Here is a 25790-nt window from a genome sequence, read left to right as displayed (position 1 = left end):
TCAACCTGCCCAAGTTCTCCCCCACCACCCCACTGCTGCGGTCCCGCCACTGGCTTCCGGTAGCTGCACGCATCAGATTCAAAGCACTGATGCTTGCCTACAAAGCCAAGAATGGACCAGCACCATCTTACCTCAAAGACCTTATTACTCCTTGCACTGCACCTCACTCTCTCCGATCCACTAGCACTGCCCAACTGGTCCCACCATCTCTCAGGGTAAAAGGTAGGTATTCATCTAGACTCTTCTCGGTTCTGGCACCAAGGTGGTGGAATGAACTTCCCCTAGACGTCCATACAGCAGACGACATCTTCAAACAACGTCTTAAGACCTACCTTTTCCTGAAGCACTTAAACTAGCTCTTATCTTTCCCTGTTTATGTATTATGTGTTTAATAAAAAAAATAAAATAAAAATCCAATTTTAGGCTAATAGTATCCTAAGTCTGTAACCTATTGAACCAGTGTTAATGTCTTCAATGATAGAGACTTAAAGCACTTTTGTATGTTGCTCTGTATAAGAGCATCTGCCAAATGCCAGAAATGTAAATGTATATTGGAAAATTGAATAAAAATATTTAAACCAGCAGTTGTGTACTGTTCATTGTTAAACTGCATTTTTGTTGAATGATATGCAACAGATTTCATACATACATACACACACAGGGAGTCAGCCCAGTGGAGTGCTTTCCCAGTCAAAAGAGAGATGATATAAGCGATCTTGGCTCTGTCTGTGGGAAAGCGGTGGGGTTGCATTTCCATCGCGAGAGAGCATTGGAGCAGGAAGCCAGTGCAATCTTCTGCCGAACCAGAGTAGGTGGAGGGCGTGGCCATCGAAGGGGTATGTTTATTAACAACAGAAAGCGGGTGGAAAAAGGGAGAGAGGAGAATACTCGGCTTGTCTGCGGAGACTGAGACCCGGAGCTGGAGGGAGATGATGCCGTGCACGGAGGAGAGTAGAGTAGGGAAGAGAGGCGATCGTGGAGGAGGAAAAGGTAGTATTCGGGGCACCGCAGGAAATAGTGGCCGCTACAGCGCTAAGGCTACCAAATATCAGAGTGATATGGAGTCAGTGTCTAAACGAGACCAGACAGGGATGAAGTGAAGAGAGTGCTCTTAAATAGGTGAGTGGAGGTAATTAACTGACGAGGTGCAGGTGATCTGAATCAATACTCGGGAGAGTGAGGGCGCTGGTGAGGGGTTGGGTCCGGTGTGCCTGTGACAGTGTTCTTGATAAATGAAAAAACATTTACTCTTGGCAAAATAAAAAAAACTAATTATTATTGATTTAACAGCTTATAAATGAACATAAAATATATCTAAAATTATAATATAGAATATGATATACTGTATAATACACTTATAATGTATAATTTACTTCTAAAACCTAAACCTCATTCTTACTGTTTACTGCTGTTTTTTTTCCTGGTGTTCCAGGAATTACCAGATGTTTTGTCATGGTCCTTGGGAACACCATGGATTCCCACAAGACCTTTATGGATCATCTCACAAAATCACCAAGGCTTCGTGAAGTCCATTCCATAAAGGACAGTGATGTCATCATTGCTTTTGTCCCAATCGTGTCTCGAGCTGGTACTGACATTCAGGCTGCAATGAAGAAGATTCCTAGTAAGTACAAAACACTCGATTTTACAGGAAAGAGTTAATCAGATAAATAACTGAATATTAAACTGGGAATTTAAGAGAAAAAATAAACTGCAATAAGCATCAGCACTACTCTAATTTAATATTTTACTGTCATGATAGACTTTCAGTCACTCACAACCATGTCAGTTTCAATTCAATTCAATTCAATTCAATTCAATTCAATTCAATTCAATTCAATTCATTTGTATAGCACTTTTTTGCATGTGTCCTTGTTCTCTCTTTCACAGACTGCATGCTTCTGCATTGGATCTTCGTTTTCGGTTTATGGTTCTAATGCCCACAAATTTAGTTGTAGTTTTGTATTTTTAAATAGTAAATATCTGCACTTGAATCTGCTCTAAATCCCTGATACCAACACACCTCTCATCAGTTACCAATGGGAAAAAAAATCTAATTTATTAATTCAGTGTTATCACATTCTCTCTCTCTCTCTCTCTCTCTCTCTCTCTCAGAGGATAAGCCTGTTGTTCTCGTGGTGCTCCACCACACCTTTAATCCAGATGCCGTTGTTCCAGAAGTTAGATCCTATGTGTACAGGGAGGATGTGTTTGTTGTAGATTGTCTCTTTCATGAAGATCAAGGGTTGTTGAGATCCCCGCGCAACGACGCCGCAATCAGAGCCGTGAAGAATCACCTGAACAGAGAGGATCACCCTGAGGTAAAGTCCTGAATGTTACCCCTTTGACATGGTTAGGAAATTATGTATTGTATGTCTTATGTATTGTAATTTTTGTAAAAATGTCTGCTGAATAAATAAAAACACTTGCTGAAATGCTATGTTGTTTTATTAAAACATATAATTGGACATTTCTTATAATAAGGTACACAGTTAAAATGGCTTCCTGGTGTCACTCATAGATACAAGCTACAGCCATAGATAGGTGACAGAGTGCACACTAGAAAGTGGACACTTCAAAGTGGACACTACTCCAGAAGTCATGTGATGTTCATTTTTATACAGCTTTTTTTTGTTAAATGATATGCAACAGATTTCAGATGATTCGTTTCTTGTTTTCTCCACCTGATTTTTCTTTTATAGAGTATAATAATTGTTTTTTTTTGTTGTTTTTTTTTTTTGTTTTTTTTGTTTTTTGTTTTTTTTAAATAAAAAAAGCATTAATAATTAATTAATACAAGAAATTCAAAGTCTTACCCTCTGGCCTTTTTATTCTGCGAAATAATGACTTTTTGTGCCTCACTCACTCACACCTCACTGAATTTTGTAAAAAAAGTCTAATCATGTGCGCTATCTGTGTTTAGTCTGATGTGAAATAGTTAGCTAGTTTAGGAAACACCTTTGCGAGATGATCTGCTTTGCTTTATTGATAAGAAAAAAGGAATAAATAAACTAAGTATGTTTATTTCCCAGAGATGGACAGTAATGAAATACATTTACTTGAGTACTGTACTTCAGTACACTTTTTGAGTATAAAGCTACAGTTATATAGATACAGTTATACAGCTACAGTTATACAGATACAGTTATACAGATACAGTTATACAGCTACAGTTATATAGATACAGTTATACAGCTACACATACAGATACAGTTATATAGATACAGATATACAGCTACAGTTATACAGCTACACTTATACAGATACAGTTATACAGATACAGTTATACAGATACAGTTATATAGATACAGTTATATAGATACAGTTATACAGCTACAGTTATATAGATACAGTTATACAGATACAGTTATACAGATACAGTTATATAGATACAGTTATACAGATACAGTTATACAGATACAGTTATATAGATACAGTTATATAGATACAGTTATACAGCTACAGTTATACAGATACAGTTATATAGATACAGTTATACAACTACACATACAGATACAGTTATATAGATACAGTTATACAGATACAGTTATACAGATACAGTTATACAGATACAGTTATATAGATACAGTTATATAGATACAGTTATACAGCTACAGTTATATAGATACAGTTATATAGATACAGTTATACAGCTACACATACAGATACAGTTATATAGATACAGTTATACAGCTACACTTATACAGATACAGTTATATAGATACAGTTATACAGCTACACATACAGATACAGTTATATAGATACAGATATACAGATACAGTTATACAGATACAGTTATATAGATACAGTTATACAGATACAGTTATATAGATACAGATATACAGATACACATACAGATACAGTTATATAGATACAGTTATACAGCTACACATACAGATACAGTTATATAGATACAGTTATACAGCTACACTTATACAGATACAGTTATATAGATACAGATATACAGATACAGATATACAGATACAGTTATACAGATACAGTTATACAGATACAGATATACAGATACAGTTATACAGATACAGTTATATAGATACAGTTATACAGATACAGTTATACAGCTACAGTTATATAGATACAGTTATACAGCTACACATACAGATACAGTTATATAGATACAGATATACAGCTACAGTTATACAGCTACACATACAGATACAGTTATATAGATACAGTTATACAGATACAGTTATACAGATACAGTTATACAGATACAGTTATATAGATACAGTTATATAGATACAGTTATACAGCTACAGTTATATAGATACAGTTATATAGATACAGTTATACAGCTACACATACAGATACAGTTATATAGATACAGTTATACAACTACACATACAGATACAGTTATATAGATACAGTTATACAGATACAGTTATACAGATACAGTTATATAGATACAGTTATATAGATACAGTTATACAGCTACAGTTATATAGATACAGTTATATAGATACAGTTATACAGCTACACATACAGATACAGTTATATAGATACAGTTATACAGCTACACTTATACAGATACAGTTATATAGATACAGATATACAGATACAGTTATACAGATACAGTTATATAGATACAGTTATACAGATACAGTTATATAGATACAGATATACAGATACACATACAGATACAGTTATATAGATACAGTTATACAGCTACACATACAGATACAGTTATATAGATACAGTTATACAACTACACATACAGATACAGTTATATAGATACAGTTATACAGATACAGTTATACAGATACAGTTATACAGATACAGTTATATAGATACAGTTATATAGATACAGTTATACAGATACATTTATACAGATACAGTTATACAGATACAGTTATATAGATACAGTTATACAACTACACATACAGATACAGTTATATAGATACAGTTATACAGATACAGTTATACAGATACAGTTATACAGCTACAGTTATATAGATACAGTTATATAGATACAGTTATACAGCTACACATACAGATACAGTTATATAGATACAGTTATACAGCTACACTTATACAGATACAGTTATATAGATACAGATATACAGATACAGTTATACAGATACAGTTATATAGATACAGTTATACAGATACAGTTATATAGATACAGATATACAGATACACATACAGATACAGTTATATAGATACAGTTATACAGCTACACTTATACAGATACAGTTATATAGATACAGTTATACAGCTACACATACAGATACAGTTATATAGATACAGTTATACAGCTACACATACAGATACAGTTATATAGATACAGTTATACAGCTACACTTATACAGATACAGTTATACAGATACAGTTATAAAGCTACAGTTACACAGATACAGTTATACAGATACAGTTATACAGATACAGTTATATAGATACAGATATACAGATACAGTTATACAGATACAGTTATACAGATACAGTTATACAGATACAGATATACAGATACAGTTATATAGATACAGATATACAGATACAGTTATACAGATACAGTTATATAGATACAGTTATACAGATACAGTTATATAGATACAGATATACAGATACACATACAGATACAGTTATATAGATACAGTTATACAGCTACACATACAGATACAGTTATATAGATACAGTTATACAGCTACACATACAGATACAGTTATATAGATACAGTTATACAGCTACACTTATACAGATACAGTTATATAGATACAGTTATACAGATACAGTTATATAGATACAGATATACAGATACAGATATACAGATACAGTTATACAGATACAGTTATACAGATACAGATATACAGATACAGTTATACAGATACAGTTATAAAGCTACAGTTACACAGATACAGTTATACAGATACAGTTATACAGATACAGTTATATAGATACAGATATACAGATACAGTTATACAGATACAGTTATACAGATACAGATATACAGATACAGTTATATAGATACAGATATACAGATACAGTTATATAGATACAGTTATACAGCTACACTTATACAGATACAGTTATATAGATACAGTTATATAGATACAGATATACAGATACAGTTATACAGATACAGTTATACAGATACAGATATACAGATACAGTTATACAGATACAGTTATATAGATACAGTTATACAGATACAGTTATAAAGCTACAGTTACACAGATACAGTTATACAGCTACAGTTATACAGATACAGTTACACAGATACAGTTATACAGCTACAGTTATACAGATACAGTTATATAGATACAGTTATACAGATACAGTTATACAGATACAGTTATATAGATACATTTATACAGATACAGTTATACAGATACAGTTATATAGATACAGTTATACAGATACAGTTATATAGATACATTTATACAGATACAGTTATACAGATACAGTTATATAGATACAGTTATACAGATACAGTTATATAGATACAGTTATATAGATACAGTTATACAGATACAGTTATACAGATACAGTTATACAGATACAGTTATATAGATACAGTTATATAGATACAGTTATACAGATACAGTTATATAGATACAGATATACAGATACAGTTATACAGATACAGTTATACAGATACAGTTATATAGATACATTTATACAGATACAGTTATACAGATACAGTTATATAGATACAGTTATACAGATACAGTTATATAGATACATTTATACAGATACAGTTATACAGATACAGTTATACAGATACAGTTATATAGATACATTTATACAGATACAGTTATACAGATACAGTTATACAGCTACAGTTATATAGATACAGTTATACAGCTACAGTTATACAGATACAGTTATATAGATACATTTATACAGATACAGTTATACAGCTACAGTTATACAGATACAGTTATACAGATACAGTTATACAGATACAGTTATATAGATACATTTATACAGATACAGTTATACAGCTACAGTTATATAGATACAGTTATACAGATACAGTTATACAGATACAGTTATACAGCTACAGTTATACAGATACAGTTATATAGATACATTTATACAGATACAGTTATACAGATACAGTTATACAGATACAGTTATACAGATACAGATATACAGATACAGTTATACAGATACAGTTATATAGATACAGTTATACAGATACAGTTATAAAGCTACAGTTATACAGATACAGTTACACAGATACAGTTATACAGCTACAGTTATACAGATACAGTTATATAGATACAGTTATATAGATACAGTTATACAGATACAGTTATATAGATACAGATATACAGATACAGTTATACAGATACAGTTATACAGATACAGATATACAGATACAGTTATACAGATACAGTTATATAGATACAGTTATACAGATACAGTTATAAAGCTACAGTTATACAGATACAGTTACACAGATACAGTTATACAGCTACAGTTATACAGATACAGTTATATAGATACAGTTATATAGATACAGTTATACAGATACAGTTATACAGATACAGTTATACAGATACATTTATACAGATACAGTTATACAGATACAGTTATATAGATACAGTTATACAGATACAGTTATACAGATACAGTTATATAGATACATTTATACAGATACAGTTATACAGATACAGTTATACAGCTACAGTTATATAGATACAGTTATACAGATACAGTTATACAGATACAGTTATACAGCTACAGTTATACAGATACAGTTATATAGATACAGTTATACAGATACAGTTATATAGATACATTTATACAGATACAGTTATACAGATACAGTTATACAGATACAGTTATATAGATACATTTATATAGATACAGATATACAGATACAGTTATACAGATACAGTTATACAGATACAGTTATATAGATACATTTATACAGATACAGTTATACAGATACAGTTATACAGATACAGTTATATAGATACATTTATACAGATACAGTTATATAGATACAGTTATACAGATACAGTTATATAGATACATTTATACAGATACAGTTATATAGATACAGTTATACAGATACAGTTATACAGATACAGTTATACAGCTACAGTTATACAGATACAGTTATATAGATACATTTATACAGATACAGTTATACAGATACAGTTATATAGATACATTTATACAGATACAGTTATACAGATACAGTTATATAGATACATTTATACAGATACAGTTATACAGATACAGTTATACAGATACAGTTATATAGATACATTTATATAGATACAGATATACAGATACAGTTATACAGATACAGTTATACAGATACAGTTATATAGATACATTTATACAGATACAGTTATATAGATACAGTTATACAGATACAGTTATATAGATACATTTATACAGATACAGTTATACAGATACAGTTATACAGATACAGTTATACAGCTACAGTTATATAGATACAGTTATACAGATACAGTTATACAGATACAGTTATACAGCTACAGTTATACAGATACAGTTATATAGATACAGTTATACAGATACAGTTATATAGATACATTTATACAGATACAGTTATACAGATACAGTTATATAGATACATTTATATAGATACAGATATACAGATACAGTTATACAGATACAGTTATACAGATACAGTGATATAGATACATTTATACAGATACAGTTATACAGATACAGTTATACAGATACAGTTATATAGATACATTTATACAGATACAGTTATACAGATACAGTTATACAGATACAGTTATACAGATACAGTTATATAGATACATTTATATAGATACAGATATACAGATACAGTTATACAGATACAGTTATACAGATACAGTGATATAGATACATTTATACAGATACAGTTATACAGATACAGTTATACAGATACAGTTATACAGATACAGTTATACAGATACAGTTATATAGATACATTTATACAGATACAGTTATACAGATACAGTTATATAGATACATTTATATAGATACAGATATACAGATACAGTTATACAGATACAGTGATATAGATACATTTATACAGATACAGTTATACAGATACAGTTATACAGATACAGTTATACAGATACAGTTATATAGATACATTTATACAGATACAGTTATACAGATACAGTTATACAGCTACAGTTATATAGATACAGTTATACAGATACAGTTATACAGATACAGTTATACAGCTACAGTTATACAGATACAGTTATACAGATACAGTTATACAGCTACAGTTATACAGATACAGTTATACAGATACAGTTATACAGATACAGTTATATAGATACATTTATACAGATACAGTTATACAGCTACAGTTATATAGATACAGTTATACAGATACAGTTATACAGATACAGTTATACAGCTACAGTTATACAGATACAGTTATATAGATACATTTATACAGATACAGTTATACAGATACAGTTATATAGATACATTTATACAGATACAGTTATACAGCTACAGTTATATAGATACAGTTATACAGATACAGTTATATAGATACATTTATACAGATACAGTTATACAGATACAGTTATATAGATACATTTATACAGATACAGTTATACAGCTACAGTTATACAGATACAGTTATACAGATACAGTTATACAGCTACAGTTATATAGATACAGTTATATAGATACAGTTATACAGATACAGTTATATAGATACATTTATACAGATACAGTTATACAGATACAGTTATATAGATACATTTATACAGATACAGTTATACAGCTACAGTTATACAGATACAGTTATACAGATACAGTTATACAGCTACAGTTATACAGATACAGTTATATAGATACATTTATACAGATACAGTTATACAGATACAGTTATATAGATACATTTATACAGATACAGTTATACAGATACAGTTATACAGCTACAGTTATACAGATACAGTTATACAGCTACAGTTATACAGATACAGTTATACAGATACAGTTATACAGCTACAGTTATACAGATACAGTTATATAGATACATTTATACAGATACAGTTATACAGATACAGTTATATAGATACATTTATACAGATACAGTTATACAGATACAGTTATACAGCTACAGTTATACAGATACAGTTATACAGATACAGTTATACAGCTACAGTTATACAGATACAGTTATATAGATACATTTATACAGATACAGTTATACAGATACAGTTATACAGATACAGTTATACAGATACAGTGATATAGATACATTTATACAGATACAGTTATACAGATACAGTTATACAGATACAGTTATACAGATACAGTTATATAGATACATTTATACAGATACAGTTATACAGATACAGTTATATAGATACATTTATATAGATACAGATATACAGATACAGTTATACAGATACAGTTATACAGATACAGTGATATAGATACATTTATACAGATACAGTTATACAGATACAGTTATACAGATACAGTTATACAGATACAGTTATATAGATACATTTATACAGATACAGTTATACAGATACAGTTATATAGATACATTTATATAGATACAGATATACAGATACAGTTATACAGATACAGTTATACAGATACAGTGATATAGATACATTTATACAGATACAGTTATACAGATACAGTTATACAGATACAGTTATACAGATACAGTTATACAGATACAGTTATATAGATACATTTATACAGATACAGTTATACAGATACAGTTATACAGCTACAGTTATATAGATACAGTTATACAGATACAGTTATACAGATACAGTTATACAGCTACAGTTATACAGATACAGTTATACAGCTACAGTTATACAGATACAGTTATACAGATACAGTTATATAGATACATTTATACAGATACAGTTATACAGCTACAGTTATATAGATACAGTTATACAGATACAGTTATACAGATACAGTTATACAGCTACAGTTATACAGATACAGTTATATAGATACATTTATACAGATACAGTTATACAGATACAGTTATATAGATACATTTATACAGATACAGTTATACAGCTACAGTTATATAGATACAGTTATACAGATACAGTTATATAGATACATTTATACAGATACAGTTATACAGATACAGTTATATAGATACATTTATACAGATACAGTTATACAGCTACAGTTATACAGATACAGTTATACAGATACAGTTATACAGCTACAGTTATATAGATACAGTTATATAGATACAGTTATACAGATACAGTTATATAGATACATTTATACAGATACAGTTATACAGATACAGTTATATAGATACATTTATACAGATACAGTTATACAGCTACAGTTATACAGATACAGTTATACAGATACAGTTATACAGCTACAGTTATACAGATACAGTTATATAGATACATTTATACAGATACAGTTATACAGATACAGTTATATAGATACATTTATACAGATACAGTTATACAGATACAGTTATACAGCTACAGTTATACAGATACAGTTATACAGCTACAGTTATACAGATACAGTTATACAGCTACAGTTATACAGATACAGTTATATAGATACATTTATACAGATACAGTTATATAGATACATTTATACAGATACAGTTATACAGATACAGTTATATAGATACAGTTATACAGATACAGTTATACAGATACAGTTATACAGCTACAGTTATACAGATACAGTTATATAGATACATTTATACAGATACAGTTATACAGATACAGTTATATAGATACATTTATACAGATACAGTTATACAGATACAGTTATATAGATACATTTATACAGATACAGTTATACAGATACAGTTATACAGATACAGTTATATAGATACATTTATATAGATACAGATATACAGATACAGTTATACAGATACAGTTATATAGATACAGTTATACAGCTACACTTATACAGATACAGTTATATAGATACAGTTATACAGATACAGTTATATAGATACATTTATACAGATACAGTTATACAGATACAGTTATACAGCTACAGTTATATAGATACAGTTATACAGATACAGTTATACAGATACAGTTATACAGCTACAGTTATACAGATACAGTTATATAGATACAGTTATACAGATACAGTTATATAGATACATTTATACAGATACAGTTATACAGATACAGTTATACAGATACAGTTATATAGATACAGATATACAGATACAGTTATATAGATACATTTATACAGATACAGTTATACAGATACAGTTATACAGATACAGTTATACAGATACAGTTATATAGATACAGTTATATAGATACATTTATACAGATACAGTTATATAGATACAGATATACAGATACAGTTATACAGATACAGTTATATAGATACATTTATATAGATACAGATATACAGATACAGTTATACAGATACAGTTATACAGATACAGTTATACAGATACAGTTGTGTAGCTGGGGTTTAAAGCAGGTTGGATTTTTTTTCTGATCAGCCTGCATTTACAGACTACTTAATTGAAATGTGCATGAATGGATACACCTAGATTTGTACTTCTTTTTTGGGGTGGCTTTTAAAAAAAAAGTACTTCTGTACTTTTACTTATTAAGTAAAAATCTGTCTTTACAACTTTTACTTGTAATGGAGTAATTTTTGACCAGTAGTATTTGTACTTTCACTCAAGTAAGGAAGTGGTGTACTTTGTCCACCTCTGTTATTTCCCCAGTATGTGGATTTTTTTTTAGGATCACTGTGCTATATTAAACAGGAAAAGGTGGAGGCTCTGGAACATTCTGGAAGTGGCTTTAATCATAGACACTCTGTTACAGGAAATATGCAACTTTCGTTTTCTCTGAAACACAGTCTGCTCTCTAATATTGAAAGTAAAAGTAACAGAGACCCTTCTTCTCTCATTTCTCCTATTTGGGGTTTGCACATCACTTGTTTTCCACCGGACTCCCTGTACATCGAGTAACTGGACTGAGATTTTACCTTCAAAATGGGTCAAGGTCTGTGTTCTTGATAAAATGTTAATGCATATCAGGTGATTTTGTTCTGATGCTGTTTAATCATTTGCTCTGTGGATGTCTCGGAAAACTTTAGCGTCATCTATTTAACCTTGGACAATTTCTTTTGACAAAATAAAACCTTTACCTAATTATTACTCATTTAACAGCTTAAAAATGAACATAAAGTTTATATGTACATTTTTCATTCTTTACTCTACTCTTTTATTAAACCTACAAATGTGTCAGATCATTTTGCCGCACCCTGTACTTCTTAAACCTAAACCTCATTCTTATTATGTTTGCTGTTGTTTTTTTTCCTGGTGTTCCAGGAATTACCAGATGTTTTGTCATGGTCCTTGGGAACACCATGGATTCTCACAAGAACTTTATGGATCATCTCACAAAATCACCAAGGCTTCGTGAAGTCCATTCCATAAAGGACAGTGATGTCATCATTGCTTTTGTCCCAATCGTGTCTCGAGCTGGTACTGACATTCAGGCTGCAATGAAGAAGATTCCTAGTAAGTACAAAACACTCGATTTTACAGGAAAGAGTTAATCAGATAAATAACTGAATATTAAACTGGGAATTTAAGAGATAAAATAAACTGCAATAAGCATCAGCACTACTCTAATTTAATATTCTACTGTCATGATAGACTTTCAGTCACTCATACCTCATCTCTCATTTCAATTCAATTCAGTTAAATTTATTTGTAGAGCACTTTTATGGTCATTGTCTCAAAGAAATTAAAGAGCATTGCAGAAATATAAAAATATTGAATAAAATGACAAAATTAATTGTGCCATTCTATAAGTCCCTGTGTTTTAGATTCTCATTATCAAGCTTTTTTTGCTTTGTGTTCCATTCTCTCATTCTCTTGCATGCTTCTGCCTTGGATCTTTGGTTTCAGTTTATCGTTCTACTGGCCACAGATTTGGTTATTGTTTTGTTTTTTTCATTGTCTGTACCGCTTATCAGATCTATTATTATCTCGGGCCTCTGGGAGCCTGTATACAGGCCTTTATTTAAGAGTTCAGGCATCATGGCAGGATACACCCTGGACGGAGTGCAAACACACTCATTCACACACTACGGGCAATTTAGAGACTCCAGTCAGCCTAAAAGCATACTCCACACACAGTGAGTGCAAGCAAGACTCCAACCCAGGATGCTGGAGGTGTGAGGCAAATATGCTAACCACTAAGCCACCGTGCCGCCTGTCTACAAAATAAAAATTTGCACATGAATCTGCTCTAAATCCCTGATATCAACACACCTCTCATCAGTTACTGATGGGGACAAAGTCTAATTTATTAACTCAGTGTTATCACATTCTCTCTCTCTCTCTCTCTTTCTCTCAGAGGATAAGCCTGTCGTTCTCGTGGTGCTCCACCACACCTTTAATCTAGATGCCGTTGTTCCAGATGTCAGACCCTATGTGAACAGGGAGGATGTGTTTGTTGTAGATTGTCTCTTTCATGAAGACCAAGGGTTGTTGAGATCCCCGCGCAACGACGACGCAATCAGAGCCGTGAAGAATCACCTGATCAGAGAGGATCACCCTGAGGTAAAGTCCTGAATGTTACCCCTTTGACATGGTTAGGAAATTATAGCCTTTTAATACGGCCTTTATTTGAGAGTTAGCCTGAGTGTAATGGACAAGAGAAAGGAAGTGCAATTAAAGCAGAAACGTGTCTCACAAATGAAACATGCACAATGTCCCCCTCATTACTTGCTCGGTTTAAGCAAACTGCACAATGCTGAACAGATAACACAAAGACTCTACTGCCCACTACTGGTCAGAAGATTATAATGATCACTTCACTGTGTTTTGCATGTGCAGTGTGTGTTTTTATAGAAAGAAAAAATTTCCACAAAACAAGTCACATTCTGTATTTCTTTTTAAAATGTTTTCATTTTTTTTTTTTGCAGGTGGACCACTACTCTCAGAAAGACCGTGCTGCAGTTAATGCTGCGTGTGATGTTGCTCGTTATGGTGCATGTGGTGGTGCAGGTACTGGTGTGGTTGGTGGTGTGTTAATTTTTATGATTGTTAAATATTACATAGAGCATTCTACTCACCTCACTATTCTTGTTTAAATTCTCATAATTATTGATGTAATTCATGCTTCAAAAACACAGTTCAGTCTGAATGATGTTTCATCCTTGAGCTTCTTCTAGATTTATATCAATAATATAATGTAATGATTTACAGTATTAGTGCTTAGTGCAGGTCTTCATGTCCTCCTGCTGAAGACTGCATGTGCTTTACACTGTGGCTTTGTAGGGTTTAGGAGAACAGAAATCATATCTGTATATAGATTATAATATAGTCTTATTATATGAGAGACTATAGACACAGATTAGCTTCATCATCTCTCTCTTTAACCTACATCTATCACTTGTTGCTTTGTGGGAGCTTTGTTTCCTCACCAAACCTCACTGAGTGTCACTCTGGATTGAAACGTCCTTGTGATTTTTGTCTTGTCTGTGAATGTGTGTGTGTGTGTGTGTGTTCTATTTATATCCCTCATCATAGACATGAAATCAAACATGGCATGACACATATATATTTTCCCATTCTCTCATTCTCTCACATGCTTCTGCTTTGGTTCTTCGGTTTTGCTTTAAGGTCCTAATGTCCACAGATTTAGTTTTTGTTTTGTATTTTATACAGTAAAAATCTGCATTTGAATCTGCTCTAAATTGCTGATATCAGCACACTTCTCATCAGTTACTAATGGGGAAAAAGTCTAATTTATTAATTCAATGTTATCATATTCTCTCTCTGGACCATTGAAATATGTTCATTTAAACATTTTATCAGCATTAAAGAAGTAAAGAGTCTCTCTCTCTCTCTCTCTCTCTCTCTGTCTCTTGAACGTCGTCTCTTTAATGAAGATGATGGGCTGTTGAGATCCCCGCACAACGACAACACAGAGAAGAATGACAAAACGGACAAAGATGAGGTAAAGTCCTGAATGTTACCCCTTTGACATGGTTAGGAAATTATAGCCTTTTAATACGGCCTTTATTTGAGAGTTAGCCTGAGTGTAATGGACAAGAGAAAGGAAGTGCAATTAAAGCAGAAACGTGTCTCACAAATGAAACATGCACAATGTCCCCCTCATTACTTGCTCGGTTTCAGCAAACTGCACAATGCTGAACAGAAAACACAAAGACTCTAGTGCCCACTACTGGTCAGAAGATTAAAATGATCACTTCACTGTATTTTTCATGTGCAGTGTGTGTTTTTATAGAAACAAAATATTTCCTCAAAGCATCATTTAGGTAAGAAACATGCTATATATCTTTTTCTTTTTTTATTTTGCAGGTGGACCACAACTCTCAGAAAGTCCATGCTGCAGTTAATGGTGCGTGTGATGTTGCTCGTTATGGTGCATGTGGTGGTGCAGGTACTGGTGTAGTTGGTGGTGTGTTAATTTTTATGATTGTTAAATATTACATAGAGCATTCTATTCACCTCACTCCTCTTGTTTATATTCTATTAATTAATGATTTAATTTATGATTTTAAATAAACACAGTTCAGTCTGCATGGTGTTTCATCCTTGAGCTTCTTCTAGATTTATATCAATAATATAATGTAATGATTTACAGTATTAGTGCTTAGTGCAGGTCTTCATGTCCTCCTGCTGAAGACTGCATGTGCTTTACACTGTGGCTTTGTAGGGTTTAGGAGAACAGAAATCATATCTGTATATAGATTATAATATAGTCTTATTATATGAGAGACTATAGACACAGTTAGCTTCATCATCTCTCTCTTTAACCTACATCTATCACTTGTTGCTTTGTCTCCCATTCTCTTTCATGCTTCTGCCTTGGATCTTTGGTTTCAGTTTATGGTTCTAATCCCACAGATTTAGTTCTTGTTTTGTATTTTATAAAATAAAAATCTGCACTTGAATCTGCTTTAAAATCCTATCAACACACCTCTCATCAGTTACTGGTGGGGAAAAAGTCTAATTTATTTATTCACACCCTTAATCCCGATGCCGTTGTTGCAGATGTCAGACCCAATGTGGAAAGGAAGAATGTCAACACAACTCAACACAGTTATATCCAAGAAGAATCACCTGCTCCTGAAAGTTCTATATGCTGCTTGTCTTACAGTTGGGTAAGTAACATTATAGCCTTTTAATACGGCCTTTATTTGAGAGTTAGCCTGAGTGTAATGGACGAGAGGAAGGAAGAGCAATTAAAGCAGAAACGTGTCTCACAAATGAAACATGCACAATGTCCCCCTCATTACTTGCTCGGTTTAAGCAAACTGCACAATGCTGAACAGAAAACACAAAGACTCTACTGCCCACTACTGGTCAGAAGATTATAATGATCACTTCACTGTGTTTGCATGTGCAGTGTGTGTTTTTATAGAAAGGAAATATTTCCACAAAGCATTATTGAGGTGAGCCACATTCTGTATTTCTTTTTAATCAATTTTTAATTTTAATTCTTTTACAATGTTTTCTTTTTCTGCTGTGACCCAGTGTGATGTGCTTTGTGGTGCAGGTGGTGATGCAGGTGATGATGCATGTTGTGATGGACGTGGTGGTGCAGATATTGGCACGGTTGTTGGTGGGATCAGTTTCATGATTGTTAAATATTAAAAAGTGCATTCTATTCACCTCACTCCTCTTGTTTATATTCTATTAATTAATGATTTAATTTATGATTTTAAATAAACACAGTTCAGCATGCATGATGTTTCATCCTTGAGCTTCTTCTAGATTTATATCAATAATATAATGTAATGATTTACAGTATTAGTGCTTAGTGCAGGTCTTCATGTCCTCCTGCTGAAGACTGCATGTGCTTTACACTGTGGCTTTGTAGGGTTTAGGAGAACAGAAATCATATCTGTATATAGATTATAATATAGTCTTATTATATGAGAGACTATAGACATGTATGAACTATATGAACATTTCCATTTCAGTCTGCACATGTGATTGATTTCTGTATCTTAGTGTAGTGTTTATGGGTGCTGTTTCAGTTTAATCCATAAACTCATTTCTGACGTTCTCACAAAAGATACCAGTTGAGGAGAGTTTACAAATCTGATAAAACTGCAGTTCACTGTTCATCATGATGTAATAGAATTTCTCAGTGCATAGAAATATATGAAGAATTCTGTGTAAAATGTAGTGTGTGTCTCTTATGTAGTGTCATTTTTATAAAAGATATTTCCTGAATAAATAAATGAAACAAATAAAGAGAAAAAAAAAACTTTCTGGAATGTGATGCCGTTTTATTAAAACATATAATGGGAAATGACTTATAATAAGTAATGTCCAGTTGTGTCACTCATAGATATACAAGTTAGAGCCCTAGATAGGTGACAGAGTGCACACTACAAAGTGGACACTACTCCAGAAGTCACGTGCTGTTCATTTTTCACTTTTTTGTTGAATGATATGCAACAAATTACAGGTAATTTTAGTTTTTTCCACCTGATGTTTCTTCTATATAGCTTATTATTTTTTTTATTTTTTTTATTACAAAAACAAAAAATACCCACTAATAATGAATTAATACAAAAACATTCACATTTTGCAGGATATTAATGGAATCAAACATGGACAAAATGGGTGGAGCCAAAAACTGTTCACTTGTCATACAGAATTATCACGAGTCATTGTTTGAGCCAGAAAACCACTATTTATTAATTAAAACTAATTAATAAATAATAATAGTGCACCTTTTGGAACAATAGTACGCATTTTGGGGGGTGGGACTGGTTAGCTGGAATTAATCTTAGCTCATATTAGCTGGAATGAAACTGTGACCTTCAAAAGTGTCCCAAAAAAACAAGAAAATCCCTTCTGGTCAACTGTTTAAGGTCTTTTAAATATTTAATAACCTCAATAAATTATTAAATAAACCTCAATAAGTCTCAATAAAGCACAGAACACCCTCTATTTGAACTTCTGCTGTCAGGTAGACGATACAAATCATTAAAAACAAGGACAAATAGATTCATTAACAGCTTCTACTCCACAGCAATATCCACACACTCAGTAGAACTAAAACATAACATGCTGCTAGTTAAAACAAGGGACTGTGCAATTTGATGGATGACTGAATGTATGGAGGGCAGCACGGTGGTTTAGTGGTTAGCACTGTTGCCTCGCAGCAAGAAGGTCCTGGGTCCGAATCCCGGGTTCGAACAGGCCAGGGGCCTTTCTGTGTGGAGTCTGCATGTTCTCCCCATGTCTGCATGGGTTTACTCTGGGTTCTCTGGTTTCCTCCCACAGTCCATTGGGTTGATTGGTAATTCTAAATTGCCCATAAGAGTGAGTGTGTGTGGTTGTCTGTCAATATGTGATGGACTGGCAACCTGTCCAGGGCATACCCCTGACAATGTGTGCTGGGATAAGCTCCAGCAGTTCCCTAATTAGGAATAAATCAGGTAAAGGAAATGGATGGATGTGTGTGTGGGCGGGGAAACAATTAGGCAATTATGCAGGCAGGAATGACATCACTCACACATAAAACTTAATATATTATTTTAAAACATAAATGCAATTACCCACAATATTATAACGGCATGAATAGAAACAAAAATAAAAAGGATAATAATTATAATTAATTCCAGTGGAAAAATACTTAAAGTTTGCTGGAATAGTCACATGACCTAAAACAATACAGTACAGATGCTCTGCCTGGTAGTAATATGCCCTTAGATATATTCCCAAACAACCCTCACATAAAGTACTTCTCAACCCTATTAAAGCTCACTTAGTTCTTAATTCTGGTCAGTTCTCAAGATCAGCTTGAAATTTGACTTCAAGGATCAATTTAATTCCATAGGAAGTTTGATGGAATTTTGAGCAACTCTGCAAGAGGATATTTTTGCCCGGATTCAGTCAATATCATACTCATACACTCAAGTAGGCGTCTGATGGGTTTCACTAGCCTTCCTGCCCTGGTTAGTGTGTGTGTGTGTGTGTGTGTGTGTGTGTGTCTATTCTGTATTGCCATTTTTGTAAACATGTCTGCTAAACAATTCAATGAAATGAATAAAGTGAATAAAAAAACACTTGCAGTAATAAGATGTTATTTTATTAAAACACATAATTGGACATTTCTTATAATAAGGTAGACTGTTAAAATGGCTTCCTGGTGTCACTCATAGATTTACAAAATAGAGCCCTAGATAAGTCCCATAATGCACACAAGAAAGTGGACACTACAAAGTGGACACTACTCCAGAAGTCATGTGCTGTTCATTTTTAACAACTTTTTGTCTTAAATGATATCCACCAGATTTCAGGTGATTTGTTTTTGTTTTCTAAACCTCATTTTTCTTCTATATAATGGTTTTGTCTGCAAATAAAAAAACATAAAATAAAACAAACACAAAGAAAACCAAAATACCAAGTCTTACATTCATAATATACTCATCTAAACCTTTGCAAGACGATCCTTTTTAGCTTTTTTTAAACAGTTTGGGAATCTGTTTACAATACGTCCATGAACACCTTACACTTCACTGCTCTGAGGGAGAAACAACATGGCAGCCATCAAGATTCACTTTATTTCATACAAAATGACGTCTTCATCTATCTAGGTCTCTGTCAGACACTGCAGCACATGGTTGTATCGTGGTGTAACATACCTGTGTTGTTAAATTTATTTCACATTCATGCAGGATATTGATGGAACCAAATATGGACAAAATGGGCAGAGCCAAAAAATATTAATTGGTCAAACAGAAAATCACGATTCATTGTTTAAACCAGAAAAACACAATTTTGTTTCTACACCATTAAATATGTTTTAAGTATGTATTATTGTAAGAATTTACTTATAATAGTGCACTGTTTTGGTTGGACTGGCTCGCTGAAATTAACCTTAGCTCATATTATCTGATATGAAACAGCAACCTTCAGAATTATCCTGAAAATCCAAGAAAATTCCTTGTGGTCAACTGTTTGATGTAATTTAGACATTTAATAACACTAAATATCTGAGTAAAAGTTTGAACCGATCCTCAATTATTTCTGCTGGATAGGAAATTATCCCAAGACCTTTTATCAGACCTTTTATCAGTACTGAAACTGAAGGATTCAGGTTAGTAAAGATATCCTACACTTTTTCACTAACAACACTAAGACGGGGTTTACTGGCAAAACAGGAAATGAAGGAAATGTCTTGAAGGTTTTGAAGCAATATAATAAATTTTGAGGAACTAGCATTAGCTCTGCTTTATCACACCACAGTGTCATTGATTATTTTGTTTTAACAACACATCCTGTCATTTTATTCTTTAATCATTTCATGTTCATTTAATAGAATTATACTACAGGGTGACCCATACATTTCTATAAACCGTCGCCTACATGACTACCGAAGAAGTAGTCGATCGTGAAGAAGGCCTGGCAGCATCTTTACCATCTCAGATGCCTGAAGGACTTTAAACTGCCCTCCAAGGTGCTAAAGACATTCTACACCTGCACCATTGAGAGCATCCTAAAGGGAAGCATCACAGCCTGGTTTGGAAACAGCACCAAGCAGGACAGGCAAGCTCTCCATAGGGTGGTGAGATCAGCCGAGCGTACTATCCGCACCGAGCTCCCTGACCTGCAGACTATATACAGCAAGCGGTGCTGGACCAAGTCCAGGAAGATAATGAACCTCAGCCATTCCAACAATGGACTCTTCTCTCTGTTGCGGTCAGGGAAACATTTCCACTCCTTGAAGGCAAACACAAATAGAATGAGGGGGAGCTTCTTCCCGCAGGCCATTCGGGCCCTCAACCAGAATACCTAGAACCTGGACTTTCTGGACTCAAACATTAAATGTCTACCTCAGCAGACTTTTGCACACACAATAACTGCACTACACTGCACGGTTTGTACTCACTGAACCATTATATATGCATGCTCTGTTTTTGCACTGTCACTTTACTATGTTGTTGAAATTGTCACTTTACTCCCTGACATTCCTGCTATATTCGGGTATATATATCTTACATTTTTATATATACTTATTTTATATATATATATATATACATGGATAGATAAAAGTGTTCATTTCCTCAGTATGAGGAGTTTTTTTATATAAATAGGAAGAGATGGAGGCTCTGGAACATTCTAGGTTTTTTCTCTGAAACACAGTCTGCTCTCTAATAGTGAAACTGAAAGTAACAGAGACCCTTCTTCTCTCATTTCTCCTATCTGTGGTTTGCACATCACTTGTTTTCCACCGGACTCCCTGTACATCGAGTAACTGGACTGAGATTTTACCTTCAAAATGGGTCAAGGTCTGTGTTCTTGATAAAATCTTAATGCATATCAGGTGATTTTGTTCTGATTCTGTTTAATCATTTGCTCTGTGGATGACTCGAGAAACTGCAGCATTTATTTTTGCTTAGTCATTTATAGCTTTAGATTTAGCTTTATATATAAATATATGTATGCACCTTATTAATAAATAAATATAAATATGCACCTATATAAATATATGTATACACCTTATACTTTTAATAATTTACAATATGATATACTGTATACTGTACACTTATAATGTATAATACACTTCTTAACCCTAAACCTCATTCTTATTATGTTTGCTGTTGTTTTTTCCAGGAATTACCAGATGTTTTGTCATGGTCCTTGGGAACACCATGGATTCTCACAAGAACTTTATGGATCATCTCACAGTATCACCAAGGCTTCGTGAAGTCCATTCCATAAAGGACAGTGATGTCATCATTGCTTTTGTCCCAATCGTGTCTCGAGCTGGTACTGACATTCAGGATGCAATGAAGAAGATTCCTAGTAAGTACAAAACACTCGATTTTACAGGAAAGAGTTAATCAGATAAATAACTGAATATTAAACTGGGAATTTAAGAGATAAAATAAACTGCAATAAGCATCAGCACTACTCTAATTTAATATTCTACTGTTATAAGAGCTTTTCAGTCACTCACACTCTTGTCACGTATCAATTCGGTTCAATTCAATTAATTTGTACAGCACTTTTATGGACATTGTCTTTACAGAAATTTAAAAATATAGAATCAAAATTAAAAAGTTAAAAATTAGCACTCGTCACCCTGATTAGCACCATTCTATAAGTCTCCAATGTCCAATTCTTTCATTCTCTCTCATGCTTCTGCCTTAGGTTTCGGTTCATGGTTCTAATGCCCACAGATTTAGTTCTTGTTTTGTATTTTATACAATAAAAATCTGCACTTGGATCTGCTTTAAATCCCTGATATCAACACACCTCTCATCAGTTACTGATGGGAAAAAGTCTAATTTATTAACTCACTGTTATCACATTCTCTCTCTCTCTCTCTCTCTCTCTCTCTCTCTTTCTCTCTCTCTCTCTCTCTCTCTCAGAGGATAAGCCTGTCGTTCTCGTGATGCTCCACCACACCTTTAATCCAGATGCCATTGTTCCAGATGTCAGACCCTATGTGGACAGGGAGGATGTGTTTGTTGTATATTGTCTCTTTCATGAAGATCAAGGGTTGTTGAGATGCCCGCGCAACGACGACGCAATCAGAGCCGTGAAGAATCACCTGATCAGAGAGGATCACCCTGAGGTAAAGTCCTGAATGTTACCCCTTTGACATGGTTAGGAAATTATAGCCTTTTAATACGGCCTTTATTTGAGAGTTAGCCTGAGTGTAATGGACAAGAGAAAGGAAGTGCAATTAAAGCAGAAACGTGTCTCACAAATGAAACATGCACAATGTCCCCCTCATTACTTGCTCGGTTTAAGCAAACTGCACAATGCTGAACAGAAAACACAAAGACTCTACTGCCCACTACTGGTCAGAAGATTAAAATGATCACGTCACTGTATTTTGCATGTGCAGTGTGTGTGTTTTTTTATAGAAAGAAAATATTTCCACAAAGCATCATTTGGTTGAGTCACATTCTGTATTTCCTCTTAATCAATGTTTTATTTTTATTTTTTTGCAGGTGGACTGCAGCCTTTGCTATTGGATATTCCTTGTTGCAGTTATTGGTGCAGTTTTTGGTGCAGTTTTTGGTGCAGCTATTGGTGCGGCTATTGGTGCGGCTATTGGTGCACGTTGTAATGCAGGTTATAATGCAACTTGTGATGCACGTGATGGTGCAGGTATTGGTGCAGGTATCGGTGTGGTTTTTCATGTGGTTGGTGGTGTGGTCATTTTTATGATCGTTAAATGTTGTAAATAGCATTACACATGCCACATTACCCTTGTTTAAATTCTCATAATTAATTATTTAATTCATGATTAAAAATCATAGTTCCACTTGCATGATGTTTCATCCTTGAGCTTCTTCTAGATTTAGTCTTATTATATGAGAGACTATAGACACAGATTAGCTTCATCATCTCTCTCTTTAACCTACATCTATCACTTGTTGCTTTGTGGGAGCTTTGTTTCCTCACCAAACCTCACTGAGTGTCACTCCTTGTGATTCCTCCTTGTCACTGAGTGAAACGTCCTTGTGATTTTTGTGTAGTCCATGAATGTGTGTGTGTGTGTGTGTGTGTGTGTGTGTGTGTGGGAATGTAAGTGTGTTCTGTTTAAGTCCCTCAGCATAGACATGAAATCAAATCTGACATGACAAGTTGGAAACAGGGACACAGTGTGTGTGTGTGTGTGTGTGTGTGTGTGTCAGTGAAAGAGAGAGAGAGAGAGAGAGAGATAGAGAGAGAGAGACTCTTTACTTCTTTAATGCTGACAAAATGTTTAAATGAACATCTTTCAATGGTCTTTTTTTTTATCATTTTCTGAATAACAATTTCATTTCATTGTCAAGTGAATCAGGTAATTAAAAAAGAAAATGATTTCTATCTTCATATAAATGTAAGTAAGATATAGTAATGATATCCAAATGAGGTTACAATACATCAACATTCAATTTGTATATCTGATTGATTTCTGTATTTTAACATACAGTTTAGAGGTGCCGTTTTCTCCCAGTTAAATCTTTAGCTTGTTCCTGACAAGAAGATACCAGATGAGGAGAGTTTGCAAAGCTGATAAATCACACTGCTCAGATTCACCGCATGCAGCCAGCAGTTCACTGTTCATCATGATGTAATAGAATTTCTCAGTGCATAGAAATATATGAAGAATTCTGTGTAAAATGTAATGTGTGTGTCTTATGCGTTGCCATTTTTGTAAAAATGACTCCTGAATAAATAAATGAAATCAATAAAGTGGATTAAAAAACACTTTCAGTAATATGATGCTGTTTTATTAGAACATATAATTGGACATTTCTTACAACAAGGTTCTCAGTTAAAATAGACTTGAGTGACACCTCACTTGTTTTTCAGTCTGACTCCCCACAAATCATACTCCTCCATGCGTGCATGCGCATCTCACAGTTTAATCCAGCCATTTATCAATCGATTTTACACACAGCACCAAGACCATACTTGGGAGCAACATATAAACTTAAATGTATAAGCACAAATTAAAGTAGTTCTGATAAAAGATAAAGCAAACACATGGCAGATCCATTCAACTTGGAATCTGCAGTGGATTCAACAGCATTAGGAATAAAGTTACGATGCTGCCAAAACAAAACTCTTGAGTGAATCGGTCCTGCTGCACGAAGATACAGGACAAGCATGCTTTAGACATTTCTTAGTAGTGCAGGTGGTGTTTTGTAGTAAAGTACTTTTTAATATTTCCCATTGCACTTGCATATGAATCTGACAATAATCAGAAGTGAAGTAAACTGAAGTTTAGTCAGAAAGATAAATTAACGACTGGAAACATGACTGTCTGATAAAGTGCACACAAAATAGCTTATTCAGCTGGTGTGTA

At 33.3% G+C, this 25790-nt stretch overlaps 1 protein-coding gene across 12 annotated transcripts; it reads left to right on the top strand.

Annotated features, from left to right (window-relative positions):
• Positions 1 to 874: 874 nt before the first annotated feature.
• LOC131347396 (uncharacterized) lies at positions 875 to 25189 on the top strand. Of its 12 annotated transcripts, none has more exons than XM_058381410.1 (9): positions 12370 to 12971; positions 13301 to 13492; positions 14337 to 14542; positions 14908 to 15007; positions 15877 to 15944; positions 16310 to 16409; positions 17006 to 17115; positions 17361 to 17406; positions 17511 to 18369. In XM_058381410.1, the coding sequence occupies exons 1-8, from the start codon at positions 12962 to 12964 to the stop codon at positions 17373 to 17375; spliced, it is 801 nt and encodes a 266-aa protein (XP_058237393.1). In that variant the 5' UTR covers positions 12370 to 12961; the 3' UTR covers positions 17376 to 17406; positions 17511 to 18369. The 12 variants fall into 12 exon arrangements, 11 of the variants coding, with proteins under 11 accessions (XP_058237391.1, XP_058237384.1, XP_058237385.1 ...); XM_058381411.1 differs by having other exon boundaries at positions 12371 to 12971; positions 16310 to 16349; positions 17511 to 18367; XM_058381401.1 differs by lacking the exons at positions 17361 to 17406; positions 17511 to 18369 and adding an exon at positions 23941 to 25189 and having other exon boundaries at positions 12367 to 12971.
• The last annotated feature ends 601 nt before the right edge of the window (positions 25190 to 25790 follow it).

The sequence above is a fragment of the Hemibagrus wyckioides genome, linkage group LG27 (assembly GCF_019097595.1).
Source record: "Hemibagrus wyckioides isolate EC202008001 linkage group LG27, SWU_Hwy_1.0, whole genome shotgun sequence".
NCBI classification, from domain to species: domain Eukaryota; kingdom Metazoa; phylum Chordata; class Actinopteri; order Siluriformes; family Bagridae; genus Hemibagrus; species Hemibagrus wyckioides.
Note: the sequence above shows the minus strand (reverse complement) of the source record. Positions and strands in the feature narration are given on the sequence as shown.